Here is a 26,924-nt window from a genome sequence, read left to right on the forward strand (position 1 = left end):
GCAACAGTATTTTTCAGCCCATCGAATAAATTATTTGATTTAAAAGGTAAACAATAGTTCCGTGTTGCATAAAACCATCATTTATTCTCTGTTCTGCAGAACATATCAACATAGTGAGAATATGACCAAAAAATCCATGCAATGCGGGATAGTCCTGCATTTACTTCCGGATGAAAAATAACTTCCGGTAAAAATTCGAAGTGCGTACGAAGAAAGCTAAGTGAATATCAATTAAAGGAAAGCTGCACTGTACGATGGATGTTGACGAAGAAGGAAAGAGGCCAAAAATGCCCAAAGTGGCAAAGGTATTCAAACTTTCTGTGCTGCGTTCTTTTTCCGTTGACTCCTAATAGTAAAATTCATACAGTACTGTTCACTATTTGTGAAGATGTGTTCGAATTTCCTCATCTCAAATCGTTTTGTATCTACTGATTGACAAAAGCTGACAGAATTGTACACTCGATTGATCCATAATACTCCAAAATATTTTCACGTTTAATACTGAACATATTTCTTTGAATTCAAAAAAGTAACTTAACATCTGTAACTTAATTTCCAGATGATTTCCAAAATTAATGCAGGAAAATCTGTCTTGATTGTTATCTGGGACTGCCGATAAAGGCATAATTGTAGACTAATATAGTCTTTACATATAGTCTATAGAGCTCAAATCAAGCACCACTTAAAGCCCCTCGACATGCCACATAAAAGTCTTCGGAAGAGTTTGTATTTGTCAGATTTTAGATTCTATTTGCAAAAAAGGAGATATTTACTTTCAAAGTTGATGTTTCAAGTCAGATCAATCAAATGGAAAAAAATATACACTGGAGAAGTATAAAATATGCATAATGAAAGGGAAATATACATACGCAAAATGAAACAATGTGTATTATAATTGTTAAATAAATATTTTTCATGCTCATCACAATAGCTCTGATAGCTAGACTAAGCAGAATGGAGTATTTTTTATGAAAAAAAAATATACTGTAAACCAACTTTTATTTATTTGTTAAAAATATTGGCAGTTTCTGCGATCTTGATTTACTTGCAAGTATTTCTTGTTGCCAACCAAATATATAATTTTGTGTTTATCATGTTTATGTAGAATGTTTCTTTTGTCATGAAAATTAACAGTCATATTTGATTTTCAAACTGATGAATCACAAGTAAAAGTTGTCCTGAATAATACCAGTAGTTGATTCATAGTATAATGATGAAATATTCTCCATGTATCCACTTGTTGTTTTCCCATTATTTTTATATATACAAAATTAAAAACTGCTCATGCAAAAAAAAAAAAATCATTTTTTTAGGTCAAGAATAAAATGCCTGCACCAGTTCAGATAACAGCTGAGCAGCTCTTGCGAGAGGCAAAGGAGAGGGAATTGGAATTGGTTCCTCCAGTGAGTATGAATTATTTTTAGGTCATAGTCAATTATATGATCTATTGTCACCTATGTTTGTCCATCTTTGTATGTTGTTTTTGTAATTTCTACATTTTTAGCCTTATCTTTCCAAATCATTGGGCCAATTTCAATTAAACTTGCTTTTTAATATGTTTCTCTAAAGAGGAAATAGTCAAGAAAGAGTAAAAATGAAGTGGTATTATTATTTTTTTTATATTGTTTCATTAACCAAAATATGATAAAGCATGGAAGCTTCTTTCTATAGTTTGTTCAACTCTGTACTCTGGGACTAAGATAGCACCACAAAGGGAGTCCAAAGAAGTAACACCGTAATATGCATATCTACTAAAAGTATTAAAAATCTTTTTTCTCAGAAACACCAAGGCTACAAATTTTCAAATATGTAAGCTTAGGGTCTCACTCTGTGCCAGTCTGTGGTCACCTTGTAGTTATTAGTATAAACCCGGTCCTACTAAACAGAGTACGCTAGTACGATAGAGTACTTTAGAGTACGCTAGTAAAATTTAATAATTTAATGCAATTTTTAACTACTTTTTGTATGTTTTTCTACTTTAGTTAAACATAATGAATATATATTTTAAATTAGATTTGTATGTTTTCCTTATTTTAGGAGTTATTTCAAATTCTGATTTCAGATGACGGTTTATCGTTTGATGCCGATCTAATTTAACTTGAACATGTTGAAATGTTTCATTGTTAATGTAAAAAATATTTATATAGGGCAATAAATTTAATTTTTGATAAAATTTAGTTGAAGTTAGTAAGTCTGAAACAAAATATTAATCGAGATCAGAGTGTTAATAATCTTTAACAGTTTAATGCATTGAATCATGAATGTTATTTTCTTGTCAAAATAGCGCTAAAAACAAATATTTTGAAATAAATATTGCAATATTAGTTTATAGTAATGTTTAATCGAGTTATATTTACATAAATAAACAATTTAATTGCATTAAACTACACATTTTTTCTAGCGTACTCTAAAGTACTCTATCGTACTCTAGCGTACTCTGTTTAGTAGTACCCGCATAAACCTACCTGTTCTTTCCCATATTACTTGTCTGGAGTATATTTTCTCTACATCAATCTTGGCCCAATCTGGCTCATACTTCACCTACAGTTTCAGGTAATAAAGGGTATACAGTAACCTTGATCCAAGTTTCTAGATTAAAGTTCGGGGTCAAAACAGATTTCTGTCATAAAATCCTTGACTAGCCCATTTTTCTCCCCTTTGCATTTGCTAAAAGTAGGGCCCTATAGAATTGCCATTATCTCAGTAATATGTAATTTTGGTTGCAGGTTAGTGTACAAGAAAGCATTTGCTTTTCAAAATATATAAGTTTTTTTCTTCTTTATTTAGCCTCCAAAACAGAAGATATCAGACCCAGATGAACTTAGAGAGTATCAGAGAAGAAAAAGAAAGGTAATTTAATTTTTCGTTTTCATTGATTTTTAGACTCAAATTTTCATTTGTGTAGAAAATGGAGATAATTCAAGGCATAAATATTACTTTGAATTAAGAAATGAATGTAATATTTTTTTCTTTGACCGACGTATCAAAGAAAAAATTTGGACGGAAAACGTCATCAATGCGCGTAGCGCATTGATGAAAACCTTTTCCGTCCAAATTTTTTCTTTGATACGTCGGTCAAAGAAAAAAATATTACTTTCATTTCTTATCATTTAATTATGATTTTGAAATAATAAAATGAAACTTTCCTTCAGTTTACTTTTAAATTTACGCATCAAAAACAATGCGTAGGAATATATCACAACAATGTTGCTGAAATTCAAAATGGCTACAGGCCTTATGAAGAAACAATGTTCTAAAATACTGTCGTGTCACTACCAACCTTTTCTAACAGTAATTAACAGTTCTTTAACACAAAAAAACTTACCTGTTGTGTTATTAATTTTTTGCTATATCCCAATTGGTATATTTTCCCCGGAAAGCTATCTAGGTTCGTAAATTTAAAGGGATGTTACTCAGATATCCTAACAACTCTTTCTATAGGTCACAAAAATTTTGGATTTCATTTGCGCATCTCTTCATCTGAATTTAAAACCGAACATATAAATATGTATCACAACCTGTCCATGCTGTAAAATCTGAAAGAGTCTGTTGCCTACTGTTTAACATTGAAAGAATTCCGTCCTCATTCATGCAATGTCGTTTTTCTCGATCATTCGATTCCCAAGAATTAACAGATTAACGACATTTCCCCGCTTTGGTAGCATAAAAACATTTCTTCACAGTTCTATTGTTCATACCAGTTATCTAAAAAGCAAACATTTAACATAGGTATGCTGATTTCTTTCCTTCTTTCCCATTACTGTATTGTTGTCATGCAGACGATCTGATTTGTTTAGCAAAGGGGGATAATTCAAAAAGAAACGAAAGTAGAAAATAAGTCAGGAACGTAACGGACAAGTTTCGAAATTCAGGAAAATATCTGTTAGAGAAAAAGTATTTAATTGTTCCTTCGTGAACTTCTTGAAGCGGGAAATATACATGTAAAGACAGCCAAAGTAGTTCCGGTTGCAAAGTGCAAGCGAACTCCAAATTTTATTGATGCAGTTATCAAAAGAATTTTTTATCCAATCAGAATCAATTATTTTATAGAAATTAAATGATATAAATTTTCATACTCCAGACATTTGAGGACAATATACGTAAAAACAGAAGCGTTATGACCAACTGGATAAAATATGCCCAGTGGGAGGAGTCTCAGAAAGAAATTCAAAGGTATTCATATTATACTGTAGAAAATTTAAAGTTTTACTAGTACATGTGTATATTTTACAATTTGGGGTCAAAGTATATTCTCAGACTTCAATAATATTTTACCTTTATCTCAATGATTTGTGATCTGATACACCAGTTAGTGTTACATGATATCTATTTTAGAGCCCGTTCAGTATATGAGAGAGGTCTAGACGTGGACCATCGAAACATCACAGTGTGGTTGAAGTATGCAGAAATGGAGATGAGGTATGTGTATGGTTCTCCCCAACCCTATTTTTTGTTGCTTGATATATCCAATCCAGATTTTAGTATTTAAGTTTACTTCATTTTCAGTGTTGTGTGAATTTATTTTTTCAGAGCCAGACAATTAAACCATGCCAGGAATATCTGGGACAGAGCTATAACAATACTACCCAGAGCCAATCAGTTCTGGTACAAGTACACTTACATGGAGGAGATGTTGGGAAATATTGCAGGTTTATAATTAAAAAAAAAAAAACTCACTTATTTTCATGGGTTAAAGTTTTCCTTGTTTGAGGAATTTGATTTTATGGTTGAAGGAACATGATACTGTAGGGGAGGACATGAATTTTTGGGTCTCTTTCTAGCAGGAAAACAATGAAATTAAATCCCCAGGAAAATTAGGTGGGACTGCATTTGTCAAACCGGCGTACGCCGAATGCGCCGCTTGACCTTTGGTAACCCGACTTGTTATTTCATTTGACCGGGGAAGGTTTGCTGGCGTACGCCGATCTCACCGGTTTGAAATGACCGGCGATGGATTCGCCGGTCTTAGAAATATGGCTGGAAGATTAAACAACTGTTAAAATGCAGATACTTTTTACCAATTCGCCATGTTCTTTAATTGTTTGCATTTCTTGAACAAATTTCCATTCATATATTTAAAATCTGTTGTTATTTTTGAAATTAAAATTTTGATTTTTTTATTATATTGAATTTTTCAAACTTTTTTTCGCTAAGACATAATGTAAAAAGTGATAGATTATAATTAATTGATTATTATTTAGTATAATTATTTTTTGTTTTCGCCGGTTTACTTCATTTGCCACTTAGCCGTTTTACGCCGGTCATATGACCTGCGCGATTCGGCATACGCCGATCTGTAACAAATGAAGTTGGCCCTTAGTGATTTCACAGTATACTATAAAATCGTAAAATCAAGACAACTTACCTAATTCTCAAAAATATTGGTTTCAATTTACATATGATTATTCTATGAGCAAGTATATAACTCTAGTTAGATGTTACTAATTATAGTTTATAAATGCTGTATAAAAAGATAAACTGATGGTATGTGAATAATAATTTGGTCTTTAAAGTACATAAAATGTAAAGAATGATATTAAAGATTAAAACAGATTGATTTGATGTTGGTATTTAGGAGCCCGTCAGGTGTTTGAACGATGGATGGAGTGGGAGCCTGAGGAACAAGCTTGGCATTCCTACATCAACTTTGAGCTGCGTTACAAAGAACTAGACCGAGCTCGAATGATTTATGAGAGATATATCCTTTCATCTGAATAAAAAACTCATCTTAATTTTATTAGCAAAAACTGTAAAAATATATGGATTACATTTATGTTTATGGTCATTCAATCCCTCCTTGATGAACAAAATTATTTTAAAAAAGACATCAAAGTTTTGATTTCCTGTACGTATTTGTAACATTATGAGAAGTGGTATTTTTTTTCCTTAACACTGCATACTTGTTCTGATACATCCTGAGGTGAAGAACTGGATTAAGTATGCACGCTTTGAGGAAAAACATGGCTACATCAACAGTGCTAGGAGAATTTATGAGAGAGCTATTGAATTTTTTGGGGAGGACAACATGGATGAAAAACTTATCACAGCTTTTGCCAGATTTGAAGAGGGGCAAAGAGAGGTTAATTTGAACATTTATACAACTTTCTCTTTCAAGGTTACCAGTTTTTAGTATATTATTGACTGAAATTTAAATAATAGAAAATCATTATTTAATGATGTTAAGAGATATGGGGTCCCCTAGCCATATATAGACTTGTAAAATTTATACATAGATTATGATGTTTAACCATAGGTTCTCTCATTTTCAGCATGAAAGAGCCAGAGTAATCTACAAATATGCTCTGGACACCCTACCTAAAGACCAGTGTCAGGAAATATACAAAGCATACACAGTTCATGAGAAGAAATTCGGAAGTCGGGCTGCAATTGAAGATGTTATTGTCAGCAAACGGAGGTTCCAGTATGAAGAGGTATGATAATCAAAAAATGTGTTCACCTATGAAATTTGTATGAAACGAAATTTATATAGAAAGAAAGTACAGGTAACTCTCGATACCTCGAAGTCTGCGGGACCGAGGAAAAACTTCGAGAGATCAAGAGTTCCAGTTTTCAAGAGTCCGGAATTTTCCGGGTTTGTTGACAGGTTTTAAAATTAGTCTTACTGGATGTAATGATTTTCATGCAGTGCTGACCTTTTACACGTGTTTTTTTTTTAGTAAAACAACAATATTTTTCGTAATTTAGATGAATATTTCATTAAACCGAGTAAAGCAAGATATGTATATCGTCATTCCATGTATATTTATTTATTCTTTGTAATACGGACATCATACTACGCATTCGTTACATGAAAACGACATTTTACAGCGTCGTACATAGCATTGACTATTCCAGACATAGTCATTGAGCGCAGTTCTGTAAGTATTTTTCCAATAATAGTCGTCATATTGACATTGAGGCTGTTTCTGCCTTTTCATATTTCATTTAACTTTGACACTGACTCGAAATAAAAATTAAATTAGTGTTTCGTCTTTAAATCAATTACTACTTTTCACTAACACAGTGTCTCTAAATTATCATAAGACAGTTGATGATAATTATTTTAATAGCATATAGGCAAAATATGATTAATTATAAATCAATTATCAACTTGCAGCATAAGTGTCACCTAAATAAACATCCCGTTCCTCGAGACCCGCGTCTTCTGCCTGGGGCCATTTAATTAAATGTCCAGGTAAAGGTGCTTATTATACAACCTTGTATACACATAGCCACTTCGAGGTATGGAGGGTAAATTCTAATAGAATATGCATAGCGGGACTGCATTTTGACTTCGAGGGATCAAGGGTTTTTAGAGATCAAGAGTTCGAGAAATCAAGAGTAAATTTGCTAAGTTATATAGGGGAAAAATTCAGGACCGGAGACTCACTTCGAGCGATCAAGAACTTCGAGAGATCGTAGTTCGAGCCATCAAGAGTTACCTGTATCAGATATTTGTTAACTTCTTTACACACCAAATGTATAGATTTATTGATAATCTTTCATTTATAGGAAGTAAAAGCAAATCCTTTGAATTATGATGCCTGGTTTGATTACATAAGATTGCTGGAATCTGATGCTAACACTGAACAAGTGAGGGACACATACGAAAGAGCTATAGCAAATATACCACCATCTAAGGTAGCTAACTACTGGGAAAATTTTATATATTTCTTATTTCATATTCAGTGAAAAATTTTCATTTTTAACTCCCTCTTGCATCTTTCTCAAAGTTCTCTAAGGATCCTTAATAAAATACCACAGCTTCAACTTCATGTATCAATGTTTCTTGCACAATTTATGTATTGAAGGAGTATGAAGTTTTACAGAAAGGGACCACAGCTAAAATTTTTCAACAGTTTTAACTATTTACAGCATTATTTTAGAATTAGTTGAAAAGTTATTTAGCACAGCTTATTTGTAATAATTGTAATTTTCAAGATATTTTACAAATTAGTCTCCGCTGTTATTTGTAAATTCATTTATCCTGCCTCTGATAAAAATCTTGAACTTTCATTGTTTGAGAATACTGTACAAAACCATATTATGCTGCCTACCCACATTGTATTGTTAATATGCCCCCTCCACTTGACCTTCTGACCCATACCAAATCAATATACCCTCTCTACATGTCATACTGTTCAGATCGTATTCAATATGTTGATTTCATTTGAATATGCAAGGATCCTATGATCACATAAGCTTCAAACAAAGTCACAGTATAAACAATTCTTATGGAACAGTTTGCTTAACTCAGAGAAAATGAAATTTATTAAAAAAATCTTCAACAGGATAAATTCGTTATGTAGACACCTAGAGGGTAATACGGAAATATAAGGGGTCCTTGAGAAAATGCATATTGGGCTCGGCTTATGCCTCACCCATGCATTTTTTCAAGGACCTCATATATTTCTGTATTACCCCTCTAAGTGTCTAAATAAGTAATAATATCATATGTGTTTGCTGTTGCAGGAGAAGCGACACTGGCGACGGTACATTTACCTGTGGATTAACTACGCCCTGTATGAGGAGCTAGAGGCTGAGGACATAGAGAGGACAAGAGACGTGTATAAAGCTTGTCTGGATGTCATTCCTCATAAACACTTCACATTTGCCAAACTTTGGCTCCTGTTTGCTCACTTTGAAATCCGACAGAAAAATTTACAAGGAGCAAGGAGGATATTGGTATTAAGTTACTCCCCTTGAATTGATTTTCAAATTTCATGTGATGGCATTCTTTCAATTTTGTTTGTATTTAGAGGAGACTGAAATACAATATGATTTTTTTTTTTTTTTTTTTTTTTTTTTTTTTTTTTTTTTTTACAAATTTAAATCTGTCAATGAAACAAAAACATATTTTTTCTTTTATTTCTACATGCACCCGTAAAACAAATACCTGTTATTTCAGGGCACTGCTGTTGGTAAATGTCCAAAGAACAAATTATACAGAGGTTACATTGAGCTGGAGTTACAGTTGAGAGAATTTGAGAGATGCAGAATCCTGTATGAAAAATTTTTAGAATTTGCACCAGAAAATTGTACAACCTGGATGAAGGTAAAATCAGCCTCTAAGAATGGATGAACAGTGTGTGCTTTATGACATTATGTGTTTGATATCACAAAACATTAAATAATTTGTTACCATCTTTTTGTGACAGTATGCAGAACTGGAAACCATTCTAGGGGACACAGAGAGGGCTGAGTCTATTTATGAACTGGCGATCAACCAACCCAAACTGGACATGCCAGAGGTCCTGTGGAAGGCTTACATCGACTTCCAGATTGAACAAGAGGAATACGACAAAACTAGAGCACTGTATAGAAGGCTATTGGAACGCACCCAGCATGTCAAGGTAATTATTCAGCATTGTTACAATGGAGAGTATTCAATGCATTTCACATTCTCTAAATAGTCTATTTCCCTCCATTTTGAAGATTTAGTTTTAGTTAGTCACCTGTATTGAAATTCACATTTTATTTCTGAAATTAGCAAAATTAAAACTGCAGCGAAAATAAACTATAATCTCACCCTGAATTTTAATAGATATTGAAAAATTTGACTATTCATCTTATTTCAATTCATTTTAGTGTTCTTGCTGGAATGCAAACCATTAATAGGATATGATTTTTACTGAACAGGTTTGGATAAGCTTTGCAAACTTTGAGCTGTCTATCCAGAGTGAGGAAGGTAGTAATGTGAAGAATTCCAGGAAAGTTTACAGTGAGGGCAACAAGTCTATGAAGAATAACAATGAGAAGGAAGAGAGGTTAATGTTACTGGAGTCCTGGCAGGAAATGGAGGTAGGGATTCCTAACAGAAGAATCAAGTCAGTGATATATGTGACACAATTTACATAAGAAATTTGAATCAGCAGTGGGTGTTGATACCAAAGTTCAGAAGAGTAAAATGTACTATAAATTTGCTTTGGATATATCATTTTTGTTTGTATAGTGCTTATGATCATAATTTGAAAATTTTATATTTTGTTATATGAGTCACTCAGGTGACATTGCTATATGGTTTTGTCCATCATGTTTCGATGCATTTTTTTCTTCTGCTGTGCAAATATTTTTCTCAGTTTTGACATCTCCAAAATATTTGGGCTGATTTCAACCAAAATTGGTACAAAATAAGCCAAACTTACTACTATATTGCTTCCATGAGTGATAGGGATTCAAGTTTTTTAAATGAATGATACACCATATTTCCAAGGGGAGATAATAAAGAAATGGTACAAAAGGGTGGCATCAGTTATGGAACCCCAAAGTCATAAATGACCAAACTTGTACGAAGTTCAGTAAAAGCTTCTTTTATAGAGAAGATTTGAGTGTGTGCAAAACATTAAATTTCTTTAAAAAAAAAGATTTTCAAAGTTAGTTTATAAGACTTCAAATTGTCAAACTTGTATCTTAACATTTTTATGTAATTTAGATTCAAGTTTGATAAATCATGGCCTCTGGGGTCTTAAGTGTTTAAAACAGAAATGCATAAGGGAAAATTTTAAAAGTCTTTTTAAGTCTGGGATGTCTACAGATTGTCAAACTCAAATACAAGTATCTTCTTTAGTGGCCCCTCAGGACAGGGATTATTCCACAAAGGGGGTCCAAATTTGTTAGGTCATTGCCCTTTGGACCAAGTTAAGATGCATTATTGCTTTAAAGTACTGAGATACATGTAAGAAAACAAAACAGATAATGTGTCTTGGAATAAATTTGCATAGTGACACATGTGAGCATTAAGGCCCATAGGCCTCTTGTTTGTTTGTTTTTTTTCCTACACAAAAGTTCAGCACCCACTTGACTCCAATTAATGTTTATACATGTACATGCATGTGTATTTGCCTGAGAAAAATAGATAATACAGAGTTATCTCCCTTTTTAGAGAGACCAAGGTGATGACGAATCTCAGAGTAAGGTGGATAAATTGATGCCACAGAAAGTGAAGAAGAGGAGGAAGATCCAGACAGAGGATGGGGTAAGGATGTCTACAGTGTGTACATTTAGCACTAATGTTATGTGATGATGTTTTAATTGAAATGAATAATTCATAAGAGTGAGAATAAAGTACTAATCTACTTGTCCCAGATGAGATATAATCCACTGAGTATGACATTGCAAATAAAAATAAAATTTTGTCCTACATAGCACTCATGACATACCCAATATGTAATTTTTTGCAAGAATACCTTGGTACACAGTTTGACATGTATTTGCAGAATATAGGATTTTTAAAATAATTTTTCCACATTTTGCTGAGAGAAGTAAAAACACTGTAAGGTCTATTAGTTATAATTTTGTACATGTCATGTGGAATAAATGGTAACTTTTTTCCCCACTCTGATGTTGGTAGGTAACTATTGTATTGCTAGGTAATTTAAAATCTGTCAATGATGTTTAGATGCTGTGTCTCTTATGGAAGCAATATCTTTATAAAAATCATCTTGATTTATGATTACCTTAAATTGTAATAGAAACTTACAAAGAATTGCCAAAAATGAGTTTTTCTTTTTCAGTCGGATGCTGGATGGGAAGAATACTATGACTACATTTTCCCAGATGAAGAGGCAGCTCAACCAAACCTCAAACTATTGGCCATGGCCAAGAAATGGAAGCAGATACAGGAAACCACTACAGAAGAGGAAGAGGAAGTGGGATGAACTTCTTTTTGTGACTTCCTGTGTTCCTGATGTTTTTATGCATTATGTGGAAAATACATTTCTCTGTGATGTCTTTCTGTAAAGAAATGGCTATATGGAATGTGCTGGCCAAGGCAAAGGTCAGAAGGAGAGAGAGCTGAGGAAATGATTGGTATATGAATGCCAGTTTATAAATAATAAATAAGTTCATGATATTTATTTTAATGTTTTTTTATGACTCATATATTGAGGATTTTAAAGGACTTATCACATGTTTCTAAATTATTTGAAATTAAAAGCGTATTATGTTCCTTATGACCACAATTTATAAATTCTGTGTTTTTACTGTGGATAAATCGCGGTAATTAACCAATTATTGACTCAAATGAAAACCCCTGAATTAAAAATCTAAGTTAATTAGATAGCGATCACGTGACCCTGTGACGTCAAAGGCGACAATGGCTGATCAGCTCTTCATTAATCTTACTAAAATATACGCGATACAACCTGAATTTTCTGCGTTGTGAACGACCAAATCACTTATTTTGTCGATATAAAATTGAATATTCAACCTTATATGTTAGAATTGTATGCAAGAAAAAATCTGAAAAATCTGTTAACATTGTAAAAATAGCAGCGACGATAGCGAGGGAGACGCAGTGAAGACGAAGAAACTCACCATAACAATGCAATTTGATTTGTCATCTTATCACATGTATTAACTTATTTGATTCACAAATTAAACATTATATAACTAATATTAATTTATGCAAGTCTTCATATGTTTTTTTAAAGGATGGCGATCTTGAAAAATAATTTCCCGATCACGAAACATTGCCGTAATTAGAGCTACAGGTTCTAAATGTTTTGAATAAAAAATGAAAATATCTTAAAAGCCATATACCTTAGAACTAATTAATGTTTCTATTATAATTGAAAATCATATAAGGAATTAATTTTTTCAGCTTTTTTCGTAATTTAGCTGCATTTGTCATTGATAACTCCGTTAATAGTGTGCATATTCTCATCTCTCTATCACCGAATTGTTGCCTATGATGTCAGAGCAGTATTTCGCCGAAATCCGACTGAAATATGCATGTTGCCGTATTTGAATTTCAACTCTTAATATCTCTTAAAATATGCTTTCAACAACGATTATTGTATTCAGCATTTTGATAAATAAGGTTATAGATAATATTTTTCATAAAATTACGATTTTTGAAAGATCATGCGATAAGTCCTTTAAGTCAGGACATATCATGGTATGGCATTCATGTCTGTCTGTGTAGCTGTCTGTATGTCTGTATGTTATGTCTTTTTCGTGTCCAGCTCATAACTTAAATACTATGAGGCCTAGAATAATCAAACTTTGGCTGATATATCTTGGGTAGAAGGTGTGTTGCACATTAAAAGTAGGTCGCTGTGACGTTAAATTAAGATATGGCCAAAAAAATCTAGAATCATCAAACTTAGTCAATAAATGCTTGTTAGGTAGAAGGTTGTCGCATCCTACTTAGAGGTCATGTTGACCTTTAATTGTGTTGAAATGTAAAAGAAATACTACATCTTTAAGTTATACAATCCCAACAGATGTAAGAGTATTGCAGTAATTTTGTTTGAAAATGTTAACTCAAGAAAGTAACTATTTTTTGTGACGTACTATACAGTAATATATAACAAACATAAATAATTTCTTTTGTGTCGATAAAACTCCTCTTGTCACATGGGTATAATTATTTATATAATAGTGTTACTCATTTATTTCTTCTTTTGTGTCAAATGTATGAAAACTACATATATATGCTTGAAAGTACATCCTACAATGTGTGAATGTTTGTCTCGTAATCAGTAATGTGTTAAACTGATGTTCTCGAGATCGTGAGTTCAATCCCCAGTGTGGGTGCTAATACATTTTCTCTTAAAATGACAACCATGCACTATTTTGGCATAGTATACTTATGCTATATAAATCCTTAGAACACTATGCGAAAATAGTTTGGTATCGATTATATAGAGACAAACTGACTGGAAGCATAATAATAAACAAAGGTGTTTCACGGAATATTTTGATAAGAAACATTTTGCAGTCTGTCAAATTAGAGATTAATTAATGAGTTTAACATAAGGAGATTTCTGGTAGAGTATCTCAGATCAAGCAGGTGCTATCTATATCTCTTGTAAATTTGGCGGAGGAATCTGGTCTCTTAATTGCAATTAATAGCATTTGTCAAATTAAAATACAAATTCGACAAATACATCATTTTTGGTTTTGATAAGAGCTATAGCGATATAACAGTATATCGCTATAATGTTCAAAGTTGGTTACCAGTACAGCAATGCGGAATACTGTTTTAGGTGGGATGTGGTGGGGTGGGGCAGTTTATATTAGAATTTGCATCAATTAAGCACTTTACAAAATGTAGTATGTATTTTGAGAACTAAAAATTTTGTATAATTGAATCCACTGAAATTATTATTTCATAAAAGTTGTATTAGTAGATTGAGGTTGTATTTGTAGAATTCCAAACAATATTACACTGATTACATTAATGTACTTTTGACAATTTTTTTTTTTATATGTATACATAGAACATGAATGAAGAGTGATAGGTATCATGATACACATGTCAAAATATTGATATATCACACAAAATATAATACATTTTTTTGGTATATTGATACTTATCAAAGCAACTTGGATGTATATCAGTTTGATATTCATTGCCTAGTACCAGAGTAAAAGACTATGTAGGTTTTTCTGTCTGGATATGAATTATCATTAGAGTATCATTTCATACTCTCTGAACATTGCCTCTAGAAGATTTGGAAATGTGTAATGAACTTTTCTTTGAAATCTAGATGATACAATCAGAAAATTATATAGTTCACACTCTCCAGTGGTCATAACTTCTTTGAACATGTGATTTGGTAGAAAAAGTCTTTGTTGAATCGCTGTTAATTCCAGGTAAAACCATGGTTTGAACTTTTCACAGTAAAATACTGTCCCAGCAATTTTACAAAAGCATTTGATGCTACAGTTTCCTGTTATAAGACCACATGCAGTTTGAAAGCTCATTATATCTCACTTGGAGAGGAGATTTACATTGCTGACAGTAGACCGGGAGTGTTTGAAACAAAAAAAAGAATTGTATTTTTTCCCTCTAAAAGTCTATTTTTATGAATAAAAGTGTATGTCTCAATGTTACTGCTTGAACAAGTTGTAAACAAATTACAGGAAAATGTCTCTTACCATATCAAATGTCAAGATGTATTGATGAAGGTGTGTTTGGATATAATTGAAACGGAAGAAATACCTGGCAATGCCTGATTAAGTCTGTGTGGATAATTAAGCTATATTAGGTCGCCAGTCTTAAACGACATCTATTTTAATCCATGAGTGATTGTTTCACTATGATTATTCAATAATGGCGTCCCACACGTGTCAATGACTTATTGACATTTATTTATCTCAAGTTATCTGTGCCTTTTTTTTCCCTGGTTTCCATTTTCATATATGTCAGAATTGAAATCTTTATCTGCAAAAAATTTCTCTTTTGACAGTCAAGAATAAAAAGGTATTAAAAAGGATCAAATTAGGATAATGATCGAAATTGCCCTCCATTTCGTGACGCATTTGTGATCAAGCTTCATAAAGGAGGAATAACATTCAATTTGATCTTACACTTAGCGTTCAAAAAGCTAGCATTGTTCAGGGATAAAAATGTTCCACATAAAAGTGTCAAAGGAGTTAATAAGCTTGTTTGCTATCTGTTGGTTATGCCTCAGTGGAAGGGGATCCAAGTTCTAGGCTGTTATGGAGTTGGAGAGAGAGTTAAATGAGCTCATTTATACGTCCCATCATTTACAAACTTCTTATGATGTTACATTGGGGCTTCCCTTTGTGTAATAAACACACGACTAAGTCTCCATAACCAATGCAATGTTACAAACTTCAAACATCTGCAAAGGAAAATTTAATAATGCAGCAAATCTAACTAGTGGGCAGATGGTACAATGCTTTTGAGAAACAAAATACATAATATGAAATATCTATTCAATTACATAGTGAAATGAAAGTAATTTCAGAAAATGTGTCTGTAGGATTTTGATTTCCTGTGAAAACTTTTTTTTTCACATAGACATCTTTGGAATGTGCATTATATTCTATTGAACTTAGATCTCTCAAACATTGATATCTCAAATACCATGAATATGTCAAAGCAAGTATGGGGGTCCCTACCATATTTTCTTTAGGTTTTTTGACCTTGATAATGCGAATCCTTGGATATTTCAAAGCTCTTAGAGTTCCAGATACGAAGTTTAACTGTACATTCTTTCAAGTCCTGGTGTTTCTTTTCTCTTTTTAGCTAACCTGGGCCATGGAATTGAGTATTTTGATCACCAACTGCCCAGCATCTGTTGTGTTTTTGTAGTCTGTCAACTTTTTAACTTCAACTTATACTATATTCCTGGCTTCAGTACCAGCGTCTTGGTTAGTTTTAGGAGCAAGCCCATTCCAAAGTAAGTTAAATTCCTACCTGGACCAAACTTGCATGGGTGATGCATCTAGGGATGTACAATACTAAACTTACTTTGGATGCTGGATCTTACCCAGATTTTCTGGATGAGTGACCAGGTTTAAGATTTGGAGCAAGACTATTCCCAAGTACATTACATGTAACCATAAGCACCTCCTGGACTATTAAAACTTGCATGGATGATGCATCTAGGGATGTACAGTACCAGACGTGCTAAAAGTTTGGATGCTTGATCTGTCCTAGTTTTTTCTGGATGAGTGACCAGGTTAAATCTAATCCCAAGGAACTACAAGCCCTCTGGTGCCTTAACTCACATGGTAGAATAAAGTTGTTTAAGCATGGCCCCCATCCCTATAGTGGCTAAGGTGAGTGTTTTTACACATGGCCCTGTTGTTTAATATACAAATGGGAAGTTTGCCTTTCGGATTCTTTTTTACTAATTTCAGTTAACACATTTCATCAGGTGACCTGTAAGTAATAGAAATTAGAAAACAATTACAGCCTGTCATCCCCTGTTTTCTTTTCTTTCCACCTCAGTTAACTTGGCTATATTTAATAATGTACAATGTAATCGTGAATTCTTGGTGTCAGAAACGAATTAACTAGAAATCAAACAGATGGACAAAAAGTATGATTTTTCCACGACTTGGAAAGGATTAAGGCTTTACTGTGCCTGATTATCAGGAGCCAAATAATTTTACATGATGTACAAAGCTTTTTTACAATTTTTGTTGGCAGGATTACTAACATTATCAGACACCATTGTTTCTACTGAGATCATTAATGCTTTCTGCCACGTTGCGCAAAATGGTTTAAACATTATCAATACTTTTGTTACAAAATGATGTTTTGATGTTTTTAAAAAATTCAATTCAAGTATTAGTCGTGCTTGCTGCTCTTAAAATTACTGTGGGTCAGTATTCTATTGCGTGTAAAATGAAAAGTCATGTGTGTACAATATGTCGATATATTCAGGGGAGCACCTGCTTCTTATATCTATGCTTAAAGGAAAAATATGATAATGATAATAAGATGGCATCCCAGGGTTGGATAAGTTAAGAATAGAGTAGACACAATGAATTCCCTTATATCGAGATCCTTAAACAGGAATTGGACCCGTGATTGTAAAAAGTAAAGTTATTAAAAATTCATAGTCTCAGTATTTATTGGTTCTGATGTAGAGAAAAAAATGAATGAAAATAAATCAGGATACAGAGCGTGAATGTATGTGTAGTTAGTCAAATGTTAAAAATGGGTTTGTTGAACTTTCACATAATGTTATCGAGAAAAAAAGAAAAGTTCAATTTTCATGTTTTGTGCGAATCTAAATATAAGATCACGCTAACTAGCCAACTCTTTGATTTATTGCAATTATAGTAGTAAAATTAAAATTTAATAAAAGAATCATTTCGTGTTTATTTATTTGTTTGCTTTGTTGTGGTTGCTTTTCCTTGTCCCCCCTCCCTCTCTCCCTCTTTTTATCTTTATCTTCCTTGTTAGGATCGTTATACCTTGTATTTTTTTTTATCACTTATACATTTCATGTGGCGACTCGGTGAGATAACGTATAGATTTTGTGCGAGAATTGTGTAATATGATCTGATGATGTGATCCTGTACACAGTACATTTGATGTTTTAAAGAAGCCCTGATCTTGGTTCCATCGAACAATGGAGTCTGTTCTTAGCAAAGCACAATCCACCGTCTCTGTTTACACATCAGATCCTTTCTTTGGCCTTTTGCACCAATAGTCATTTTCATGTTTTATTGCATTTGGTGAATTCCATATTTCACTCCAGCATTTCTTATTTTTGTCACACCCAAATTTGTTCAAGTAATTGGTCTGTTAAAATAACACTAAAATCTTAATAATCTGCTTTGTCAGAACTGCAGACTTTCTGCCCTCGATCAAAAAAGAAAATGAACGAGCAATGGGCGTCACCTTCTGCAAATGTCTGTAGGCCTAGTTAGCTCTGACAATTATCACTGTTCATTTTCCTTCTCTGTCGCAAAAGTAAACCAGCATGGAATGACAAACACAAGTTGTACTTTTATTGAATCGACGGAACAGTGGACTGATTTCGTAGTCTTCATCTCTTTTTATTATTTCTTTATTCATATGAAAAAATTGATCCCATATCGCGACCCACCCTTGACCCAAGGGGTCATGACATAGCCGAATTTGAAAATATACATGGGGATGCTTCCATATCAATATGACTGATATATCCTTGCTGTTTTGTTTAAACTAAACTTCTCTGGTGTGACCCACCCTACCCCCAGGGAGGGGGGGGGGGCGATGATTTGAACACATTCAAGGCTGCATGCAAATTAACATTACATGACATGGCTGTTCTTCGTGAGATTTTGATTTGTTCACAAGTTTCATCTTTTCTGGCCCAGTGGTTCTGGAGATCCTCTCAAAATTTCACTATTTCTTAGTTATCTCCCTCTGGGGATCCACTAATGTTTGTAGCAAATTTGGTTGAACTTTGTTGAGTGGTTTAGGAGGAGATGTTAAAAATCTGAAAAGTTTACAGACAAAACATTTAAGTCAGACAGACAGACGGATGGACACTGAACACTATGATCAGAGAAAACTCAGTTTTGGTTCAGGAAAGCATCAACTTATTTGTATATTGTTTAAGTTCAAATACCCATCAAATATTTATATATATGTGTATAAAACTGCGAACATGTATATTTCCCCCAAAAACCATGACCCATAAGAATTATTACGTGTCATCCAAAACGTTACATATACTACTATAGTAGTTTACTGGTGGTAAAGCATTAATGGAGGGCTTTAATTGAACAAAAATTACGAGTTTTAATTCTCCAAATTTATTAGTGTTCTCGAGTTAAAAAAAAAATGATTGAAAAAAAAACTAGGAAAACTGAGGATGTTTAAACATATCAGATACAATTAAGTTCTGACCCCACTTCAGACAGTGTATATTTATCCAAAGGATCAGACATTCCATTGGTTTTGTACCTGTAATCCCTCACACTCTACGGGCTGCCCATTCACTGTGAAGGTGCGCAAACCTCGATCTAATTTTTCTGCATAAACTAATATTTATTCTTGTCTAACGTATTTTCCACTGCTGTTTAAACTAACTTGGGTTAAACGACTTGAACAAAATTTAAACATAGTTAGAAGGCAAGATTGTCGCTCAAGATTGAAAGGTATTACCACCTACCGATCTCTCTGTGTTATTCTGAAAAGACTTAAAACTCAGAAGGCGATAACTATCGAAGGCTTAATGAAGAAGAGGCGATAAGAAAAACTCGACCGCAATGAATTTTAATTAATGAATGAAAATCGGAAAAATCTGAATGACATTGCGCACTGCCGTTGAACCAATGGAAGAAAGACTTCTCTTTCAGCCAATCGGCAGTGTACCTATAAAACCGGCGTGTGCGACGGCGGTGTGGATTCATCATATTTTTGACAAGAAAGACGTCTGAAGTTTCACAACATGTAGTATCGTGTAATAATTGTTACAGTTTCTTCTCCAACGAAAAATTTCAAAGTTCCAATGTAGATAGTAAATTTATCAATTAAAAATTTCGTTATGGAGAATTTGTTACCCGTATTCCTACTATGGACGTGTGTATCAGTGCCTATAGTGCACTCAGTGGACTTTCCAGTTGGTAAATATTTGCAATGCCCGAAAGAATGTGATCTATCTAAATGCAACAAACTGAGTTATTGTGACGGGAATATAGTCAAGGACCAATGCGGATGCTGTCCCAAGTGTTCATCGGATACTTGGAAACACCCCAAAGTATCTTCGGTGAAACAAGGTATGAAATTGACAGTTTATTTGCATGTTGTTCGTATGTATATTATTTAGTATTATGTTTTAAAGCAATGTTGACACGTCGAGACAAATAAAGTGAATACTGTCTGTTTGGGAGCGTATTTTGGCAGAAAACTAGTGTTTTATTGTCAGATGATGAGGTTTTTAGTGTGTTTACCTGGGGCAAGGCCTGCCTGGAAGCTACCAAACACGGAGAACAACCGCGAATTCGACCTTAAAACTAAACTTACTTGAATGGAAGGAATATATGAAAAAGGTCTAGATTCACGTATGAGTCTCTTAGTATATTCATGTTGTAAAATTTAACAATTCTTACATAACGTTTGATAAGAACAGCATGCTATAATGATCACCTTGTCGGTGTGTTTGAATAACCTACAAAGTCAGACGGGTCTCGATCGTGAATTGTTGAAGTCTACTTAGCTTATACAATAGGTGGTATGTTACTTATAACCATGATAAGCTTCATATACATAACACTGTCACTCAACTTGAAAACAAAGCTCGAAAGAGAATTGTTTAAGTATTAAATTTGTACTTTTTAAAGTAAATATTTAACGACGAACACAGATATTTTATCATACTGGCCAAGAACTTTCGTCTTTATAGTGAATAGTTTTTTACTTAAAATTTTCCCTTTAACGAAAATTTATTTCCGTTTGCTAAATGTTGCATAATTTTTACACTCCCAAACTCCCACGAAGAGGTTATTTGTCCAATCACACCTACGTGACCTTAGGAGAAATACCTCATTATGATTTAAAAGCTATTTATAGTGCCTAATATAGACACTCTAATTAACAAAATTGAAATAATATACTATATTCGAACATGTACTTTTATCCATGTATGCACCTATAGATATGTCTTTTCTGAAGCCAGACACGCCGTGCACTTCGCTTTTTTCCCCGATGTTAAAAGTTCAGTCTTCAGAGTAGACAACAACCCGATGAAAAAGAAATAAATTAGATTAGGAGAAGATGTATAGCTGATCTATCCCGACCTAACGTGTTTTACTTGGCAGTATAGCCACTGAATATAGCAGTGGTATTTTTTGTTAAGTAACCAGACGTTCACGTCTCTCTGTGGATAAACTAGAAACAATGCTATAACATTTCAAGAGCATTTCTCCATCCGTTTTTAGAAGATTAAATTATTTACTGATTACAAGAATCTGTTTATGTCCCAAACCAATTTATCTCGGATGTGAACCAGTAAATGTTATTTGCACCTTAAGCAGCGTTATTAAGATTCAATTTACAACATTGCTTTGCAGTTTCGAATCTTATCTCAAAGTCGTATATTAGCCATTTTGATAATTTAAATGATTATCGTAATTCGATTGACACCTGCATGACTTATCAGACTGTATGAAAGCAGACAGATACCGTAGCTTAATCGAATGTAATACATTAATCTCTTACAGACGTATGGAAATATAATCCTGGACAAGGCACCAATATTTTAAATCCCGCGATTATTAGGAGTCAATTTTCGATATCTGAAAAAGAATATACTTGATGATCTTGTTCATTTATTCTGTCAAATATGTATATCAGCTTTTCATTTATTTTTACAGGTGGTGCATGTGAGCAAGTGAAATGTCCAAAATTGAAAGTCTGTATGGAGAATATGCAAGGACTACCATTATGCACTTGCCCAAATTTGTTCATATGTAGAAGAAGTAACAAACAAGTTTGTGGAAGTGATGGGAACACATATCAGTCCCGGTGTCATATGAGAGTGTCCTCATGTACCATAGGTAAACGCATACGAGTGCAACATAGGGGTACATGTGGAATGGTCGCCACGCAACACAGTGGTGTAAATAAATATCCCGATGGAGAATACGATATCCGCAGCCGTCGGAGGAAGGACAGAAAACTCGAAAAGAAGAAAAGAAGGAGAGAAAGACAACGAAAGAAGAGAAGAAATAGGAAAAAGGCAAGAAAAAACAAAGACAAAAAGTTAAAACGTAGGAAGAGGCGCCATAATAGAAAGAGACTATCACAGAGAAAATTTAGAAAATCAAAGAAAAGGACATGACCTGTTGTTATCATAATAGACTTAATACATTATTTATTCGTGAATAAGTTTAAATGAATTTATATTTCTTTTACAAATTTTATCCTTTATAAATGGTCAGTATTCATATATCATCACAGTTCAGTAGACCTTTTCCTGCTAAATACTAAAATGTTTTCAATATTTTACTATGTCCTTCAAACCAGCTTTTGCATTGTTAAAACGTATATTTTGTATTTTGTTAGCCTTAAAGGCATCTTAGTTATAGAGCAACTTTGATTTCAATTGTTTACTTATTTTTATATAAAACATCAGAAGGCTTTATTTGTGTTTTGTTTTATTCAGGTTAATATTACTTTTGTTTTTTTTTTTTTTTACCGCATAACGTGTAATATATGTTTGTAGAATTTCCGTGTTAATCAAAATCGCAAAAAATTAAAATAAATAAATAAAACAAATAAATAAAATTAAATTAAACAGTTCCATATCTTTGGTATTGTAGATCGAATTGCAAGCACTCATTTGAAACAAAAATCTGACCGCAGAAATCACTTTTTTATGGTAATTTCAAGAATGTAGCGTTAGTGAATTGAGGATGATCCCCAAACTTCATTCAGAAAGCAAAATTCATTTTAAATTCTACACGATTTTCAGCAAAGCACTAACTTTGTAGGATGATCGCTTGGCTTTTCAAACCTTAACGATCTACACTGGTTGTAATGCCGTGTGATTTTTGTCGACAAATTGTGAAATGAAATGTGAAAACAATCAATGACCCAGGATCAAAAGCTCTCACAGATATGTCAAATATTGTAACTCAAATAATGGCAAATTTTGTAACCTGAATATTTCAAATGTATACATCTCAACATGAGATATGATTTCGGGGTCCTCATTAAGACGTACTTGAGGTTTCAAAAGCAAAAACCTAATGATGCAAATCGGAACTACAGAAAAATCTTTCTTGATTTTCTAGTTAATAAAGTGAAATACCCTTAAACTAACTGTCTTAGTCTGTAACATCTAATACACAAGACACCAAAACACCTTAAAATCAGCCAATTTCTTCAAACCAGAAATTCCTGTCGACAAAATTAACGATCGTTTTAATATACGGTTTGCCTAATCAAATTTGGTGTAATCGTTTACATATTGGTTTAAGGTAACAACAGCACATTTACGACAATCGTCAATCGCCCGACACAGCAAACCAGAATACCTGAACAAACAAGATACGGTAGTAACTTGGAACATTTCAAGCTTTCTCCATACCCAGCACAATCCGGTCGTCACCAAGAAAAAATGTGTGACATAATGACTTGAAATAATGAATGCAATTACCGGTTTTATTTGTAATTAACATTCATGGTTGCCAAGCAACCATATATACCTAAAGACGTTTTATGGAAAATAACCTGTGAGTAATGATGCAAAACTTGTTCAGCTTTATTACTAGCTTCAATCCCTCTTCCCAGAACACCTGTAATAGGTTATTTAGTGGACATACATTACACAACATATAGCATAGAGTGATAACTTTCATAGCCAAACGGAAGAATTAACACTTGGTGTGTTTGAAGGATTTTAAATCAAACCTAAATCAAACTTATCTTAGCAGTTTGACCCAGTTAATCCCTTAAGACTGCAGATGCGACGAAGAAGAGTTAAATTTAGGTTGTTAATTATTTACCTACCTGAATAATCTTGATAATAAAAGTATGATCTTTTGTCACTCAAGATTAAAAAGGAGGAGCCGAAAAGCGGGTTTACAGACATACACCGTGTAACAAGAAAGTTCAGCTGTTTAAAATTCTGGCGATTTTTTTTCCTTCCGGTTCCATTCAACATAATTACGGTAAAAAAGTAGCAAGTCGCCAAAGCGAGAGACTAAGAGTGTGATTGCTAGAGACAGGTAGTCCTATCGGCACACACTTTGGTATAATTGCAATTTTTTTTTACAAAAAAACAACAACAAAAAGCACACTTCCCCCAAATCCATTGACTAAAATTGTGCGATTTCTTCATAAAGATTCAAGAAATCGGAATATTAGACCAGTTCATTTGTTGCATTACAAAAGGCGACATGTTTTTAAAGCCCCCTCCCCAACCTCCCCCACCAATTGCATATACATACCAGTAAGAACGTTTCCTTTTGTCGATATCAAAGGAAACACAGGGACGGACCCCCTCCTCCAGCTGCACTACGTGCCCCAAAGGTTCATCGTCTTTTTTTAAATGAAATGTTTTTTATCACACATTTACAAAGTATTACAATTGAAATACCTATAACTAACATCTTATAAAAATCCCCTGACTGATCAATGAATGTGAATGTTTTTATAAGGTTAGTTTTGAAAATTTGTCACAGAAAAATATTTTATTAAAATAAAAAGACGAAGAACCCTTAGGATACGGAGCGTGGCTGGGGGAGGGGGTCCGTCCCCAAGCACCTGTGGATGGAAGCACATATATATGTACTTTGAAATGTAAGCAGATTTCACGTTGTCTTTTAAAAATTAAGTAAAAACTGGTTCAAATACACAATTCTGATGCTGAAAGTTCCAACATAATTGCTACTTAATAGATATGTTTGGATGGTGAATATCCGGGAAATCAATTTACATTAGCAGTACAATAAAGCAAATGCAAGAACGAAGAAGATGCTTGAGAAGGAGTTATTACCCCTAGCAACAATTTTTAAAGATTGAATAAATAAAGAAAATATACATTTTTTAAATTCTTTTACTTAACAATATTTTTTATTACACCAATTAAAAAGCATTTTCCCAAAAGATATTTTTCTTTTGGACATGAATTTAAATTAATAACAGTTTTTGCAAAAACCTATGACATCACAAGAGGATGGAAATACCTTAACAAGGAAATGTGATGAATGTATGTATCTGAGCATAAATTAAATTAATTAATCATTCTCGACATTATTGAAAGACGATTAATTCTCTAGACTATTGTTAGATGAATCAAAGGTTTTTTCAGAAATATCTCTGTACGAGGAAATATTTAATGGTTTAAGGCATAACAAACGTATTACACAAAGGTGTAACCTGCATGGTATTTCTCACCCCACCAAACTTAAGCCTTTCGGAGGGAAAGTATGCATGAGGGAAAACGTATTAGGTCTTATCCTCAAGAACTTTTAAAACTGAAGGAATTCCTTTTATTTCATGATCATTCGGATAGATATTGGCATGTGTATCTGTAGGTTTTATTTGCGAAAGCGAGGGGAGATTAAATCTCCTTTGTCTGTCTGTCTATCACAAAACTTTAACCTTGGTCATAACAGATACGACTTTCATATTGTTACTTGTTACCTTTCCAAATATACTATGATTTTTTACCCCGTGACCTTGACGTTTGACCTTTTAAAAATTGTGACATAAATGACTTTTGAATGCGAGACGATAGGACGTTTATATTTCACATGTACACTACCTTTGATCAGACCTTTTCGAATATACAGTGATTTTTGACCTCATGACCTGACGTTTAATCTATTTTACAAATATTTTAACATTGGTAATAACTATCGAATAAGAGAAGACAACTCTTTCATATTTTATTGTGACATTATCTGTGACAACACCGTATTACTTTTTTTTACCTCATGACCTTGACCTAGAAGCTTGGCCTCTTTTCAAAATTTATAACCTTGGTAATAACTTTTGTACCAGAAGATACTTTCTTATTTTTTTTTTTTCACATGTGCATTACTTGTAACAATCTTGACCTTGAAGTTTGATGCAGTTTTCAGAAACGTTAATCTTGGTCCTAACTTTTATTAATTCAAAACTTTAAATCTCCTCTGTATTATGGACAGATACGATAGGACGGGAACACAAGTTACAGTATGTCATAAATAATTGCACCCCAACCAATAAAACCCAAAAAGCGGTAGCACAATTTTCTGAATTTGCTTGTTATGCATCATTACTACAGTACAAAGGGATGTAAACTGCCCTCGAAAGAATCAAATCACATTGTGTTTGAAAAAAGGAAGAATGTGGATCAAGGTGTTGCGAAATGCAAATATTTGTCACAAATCTTTTTTTTAAATAAAAAATTATCAAGTATATAAAATTGTAAACTTAATAAGATACGGAGTTATAAAACTCAAACCAAAGTCTAATTTTTATCCAACGTTATGCCAAAAATCTTCATCTAATTAATTGTAATTTATGCCTTATGTCATAATCATGTATCGTATCAAACTGTATTTTGACCCACTTTATCTAATCATCGGTTCTGTACAAAAGTATCCAATGTTAACTTTGAGGTAAACCCACATCTTTGGATGTACAGACGACATGAGCTCGCCTTATCATTTACTTGTTTTTATCGCTTTAATCCATCTGCTTTGATGGCGTGTGGCGAGTCTATAAAAGGGAATCTAAAGATAAAATTCCCAGACCACTATTTTGTCGTGTCCAAGTTCACTAGTTCCAATTTCATAAAAATGTTTCAAATTTCATTGCGCTTTTCATTCATTCAGTCGTACTAACGATACACAAGTAGATAAATATGACGCAAAAATTTGTTCAATTTTCTGGATGGGTAGGAATGGAATTTAAAGAGCAACTCTTCTTGACATACGAGCCATTTCACTTGTATTTTATGGCATATGTACTTCTTAATTACGTTTTGACGCATATGAAGCATCCAAAATATTGCAGAGTAACATATTTTCGTAAGTATTTTCTCGCTTACAGAGAGTAAGCTGAAAAGCAAGCATGCCTGTCTAAAGATGCGACATTGCTAAAACAAGCACGGCAGTTGCTTTCTTTGTAAATGTTCATCTTTACACGATAGAGCGTTTATGCAAATTTAACGAAGCATCCAAGTGTTAATCCTATTTACAGATCAATGCCAATGGGTGCAAGG

General features: G+C 33.3%; 2 protein-coding genes across 2 annotated transcripts; both read left to right on the plus strand.

The window, feature by feature from the left end:
• The first annotated feature begins 203 nt into the window (after nt 1-203).
• Nucleotides 204-11,855, plus strand: LOC133182247 (crooked neck-like protein 1). Its single transcript, XM_061317011.1, has 16 exons — nt 204-305; nt 1,314-1,403; nt 2,788-2,850; nt 4,082-4,173; nt 4,336-4,419; nt 4,531-4,649; nt 5,576-5,698; nt 5,901-6,079; nt 6,270-6,431; nt 7,513-7,641; nt 8,473-8,685; nt 8,909-9,055; nt 9,159-9,353; nt 9,640-9,801; nt 10,883-10,975; nt 11,514-11,855. The coding sequence occupies exons 1-16, from the start codon at nt 255-257 to the stop codon at nt 11,655-11,657; spliced, it is 2,046 nt and encodes a 681-aa protein (XP_061172995.1). The 5' UTR covers nt 204-254; the 3' UTR covers nt 11,658-11,855.
• A 7,510-nt stretch (nt 11,856-19,365) lies between these two features.
• LOC133183614 (follistatin-like) lies at nt 19,366-22,347 on the plus strand. The gene is made up of 2 exons (XM_061318547.1): nt 19,366-19,983; nt 21,580-22,347. The coding sequence occupies exons 1-2, from the start codon at nt 19,752-19,754 to the stop codon at nt 22,044-22,046; spliced, it is 699 nt and encodes a 232-aa protein (XP_061174531.1). The 5' UTR covers nt 19,366-19,751; the 3' UTR covers nt 22,047-22,347.
• Nucleotides 22,348-26,924: the final 4,577 nt, after the last annotated feature.

The sequence above is a fragment of the Saccostrea echinata genome, unplaced genomic scaffold, assembly GCF_033153115.1.
Source record: "Saccostrea echinata isolate AGI-Se365-2 ecotype Australia unplaced genomic scaffold, CSIRO_AGI_Sech_v1 ptg000009l, whole genome shotgun sequence".
Lineage (NCBI taxonomy): Eukaryota > Metazoa > Mollusca > Bivalvia > Ostreida > Ostreidae > Saccostrea > Saccostrea echinata.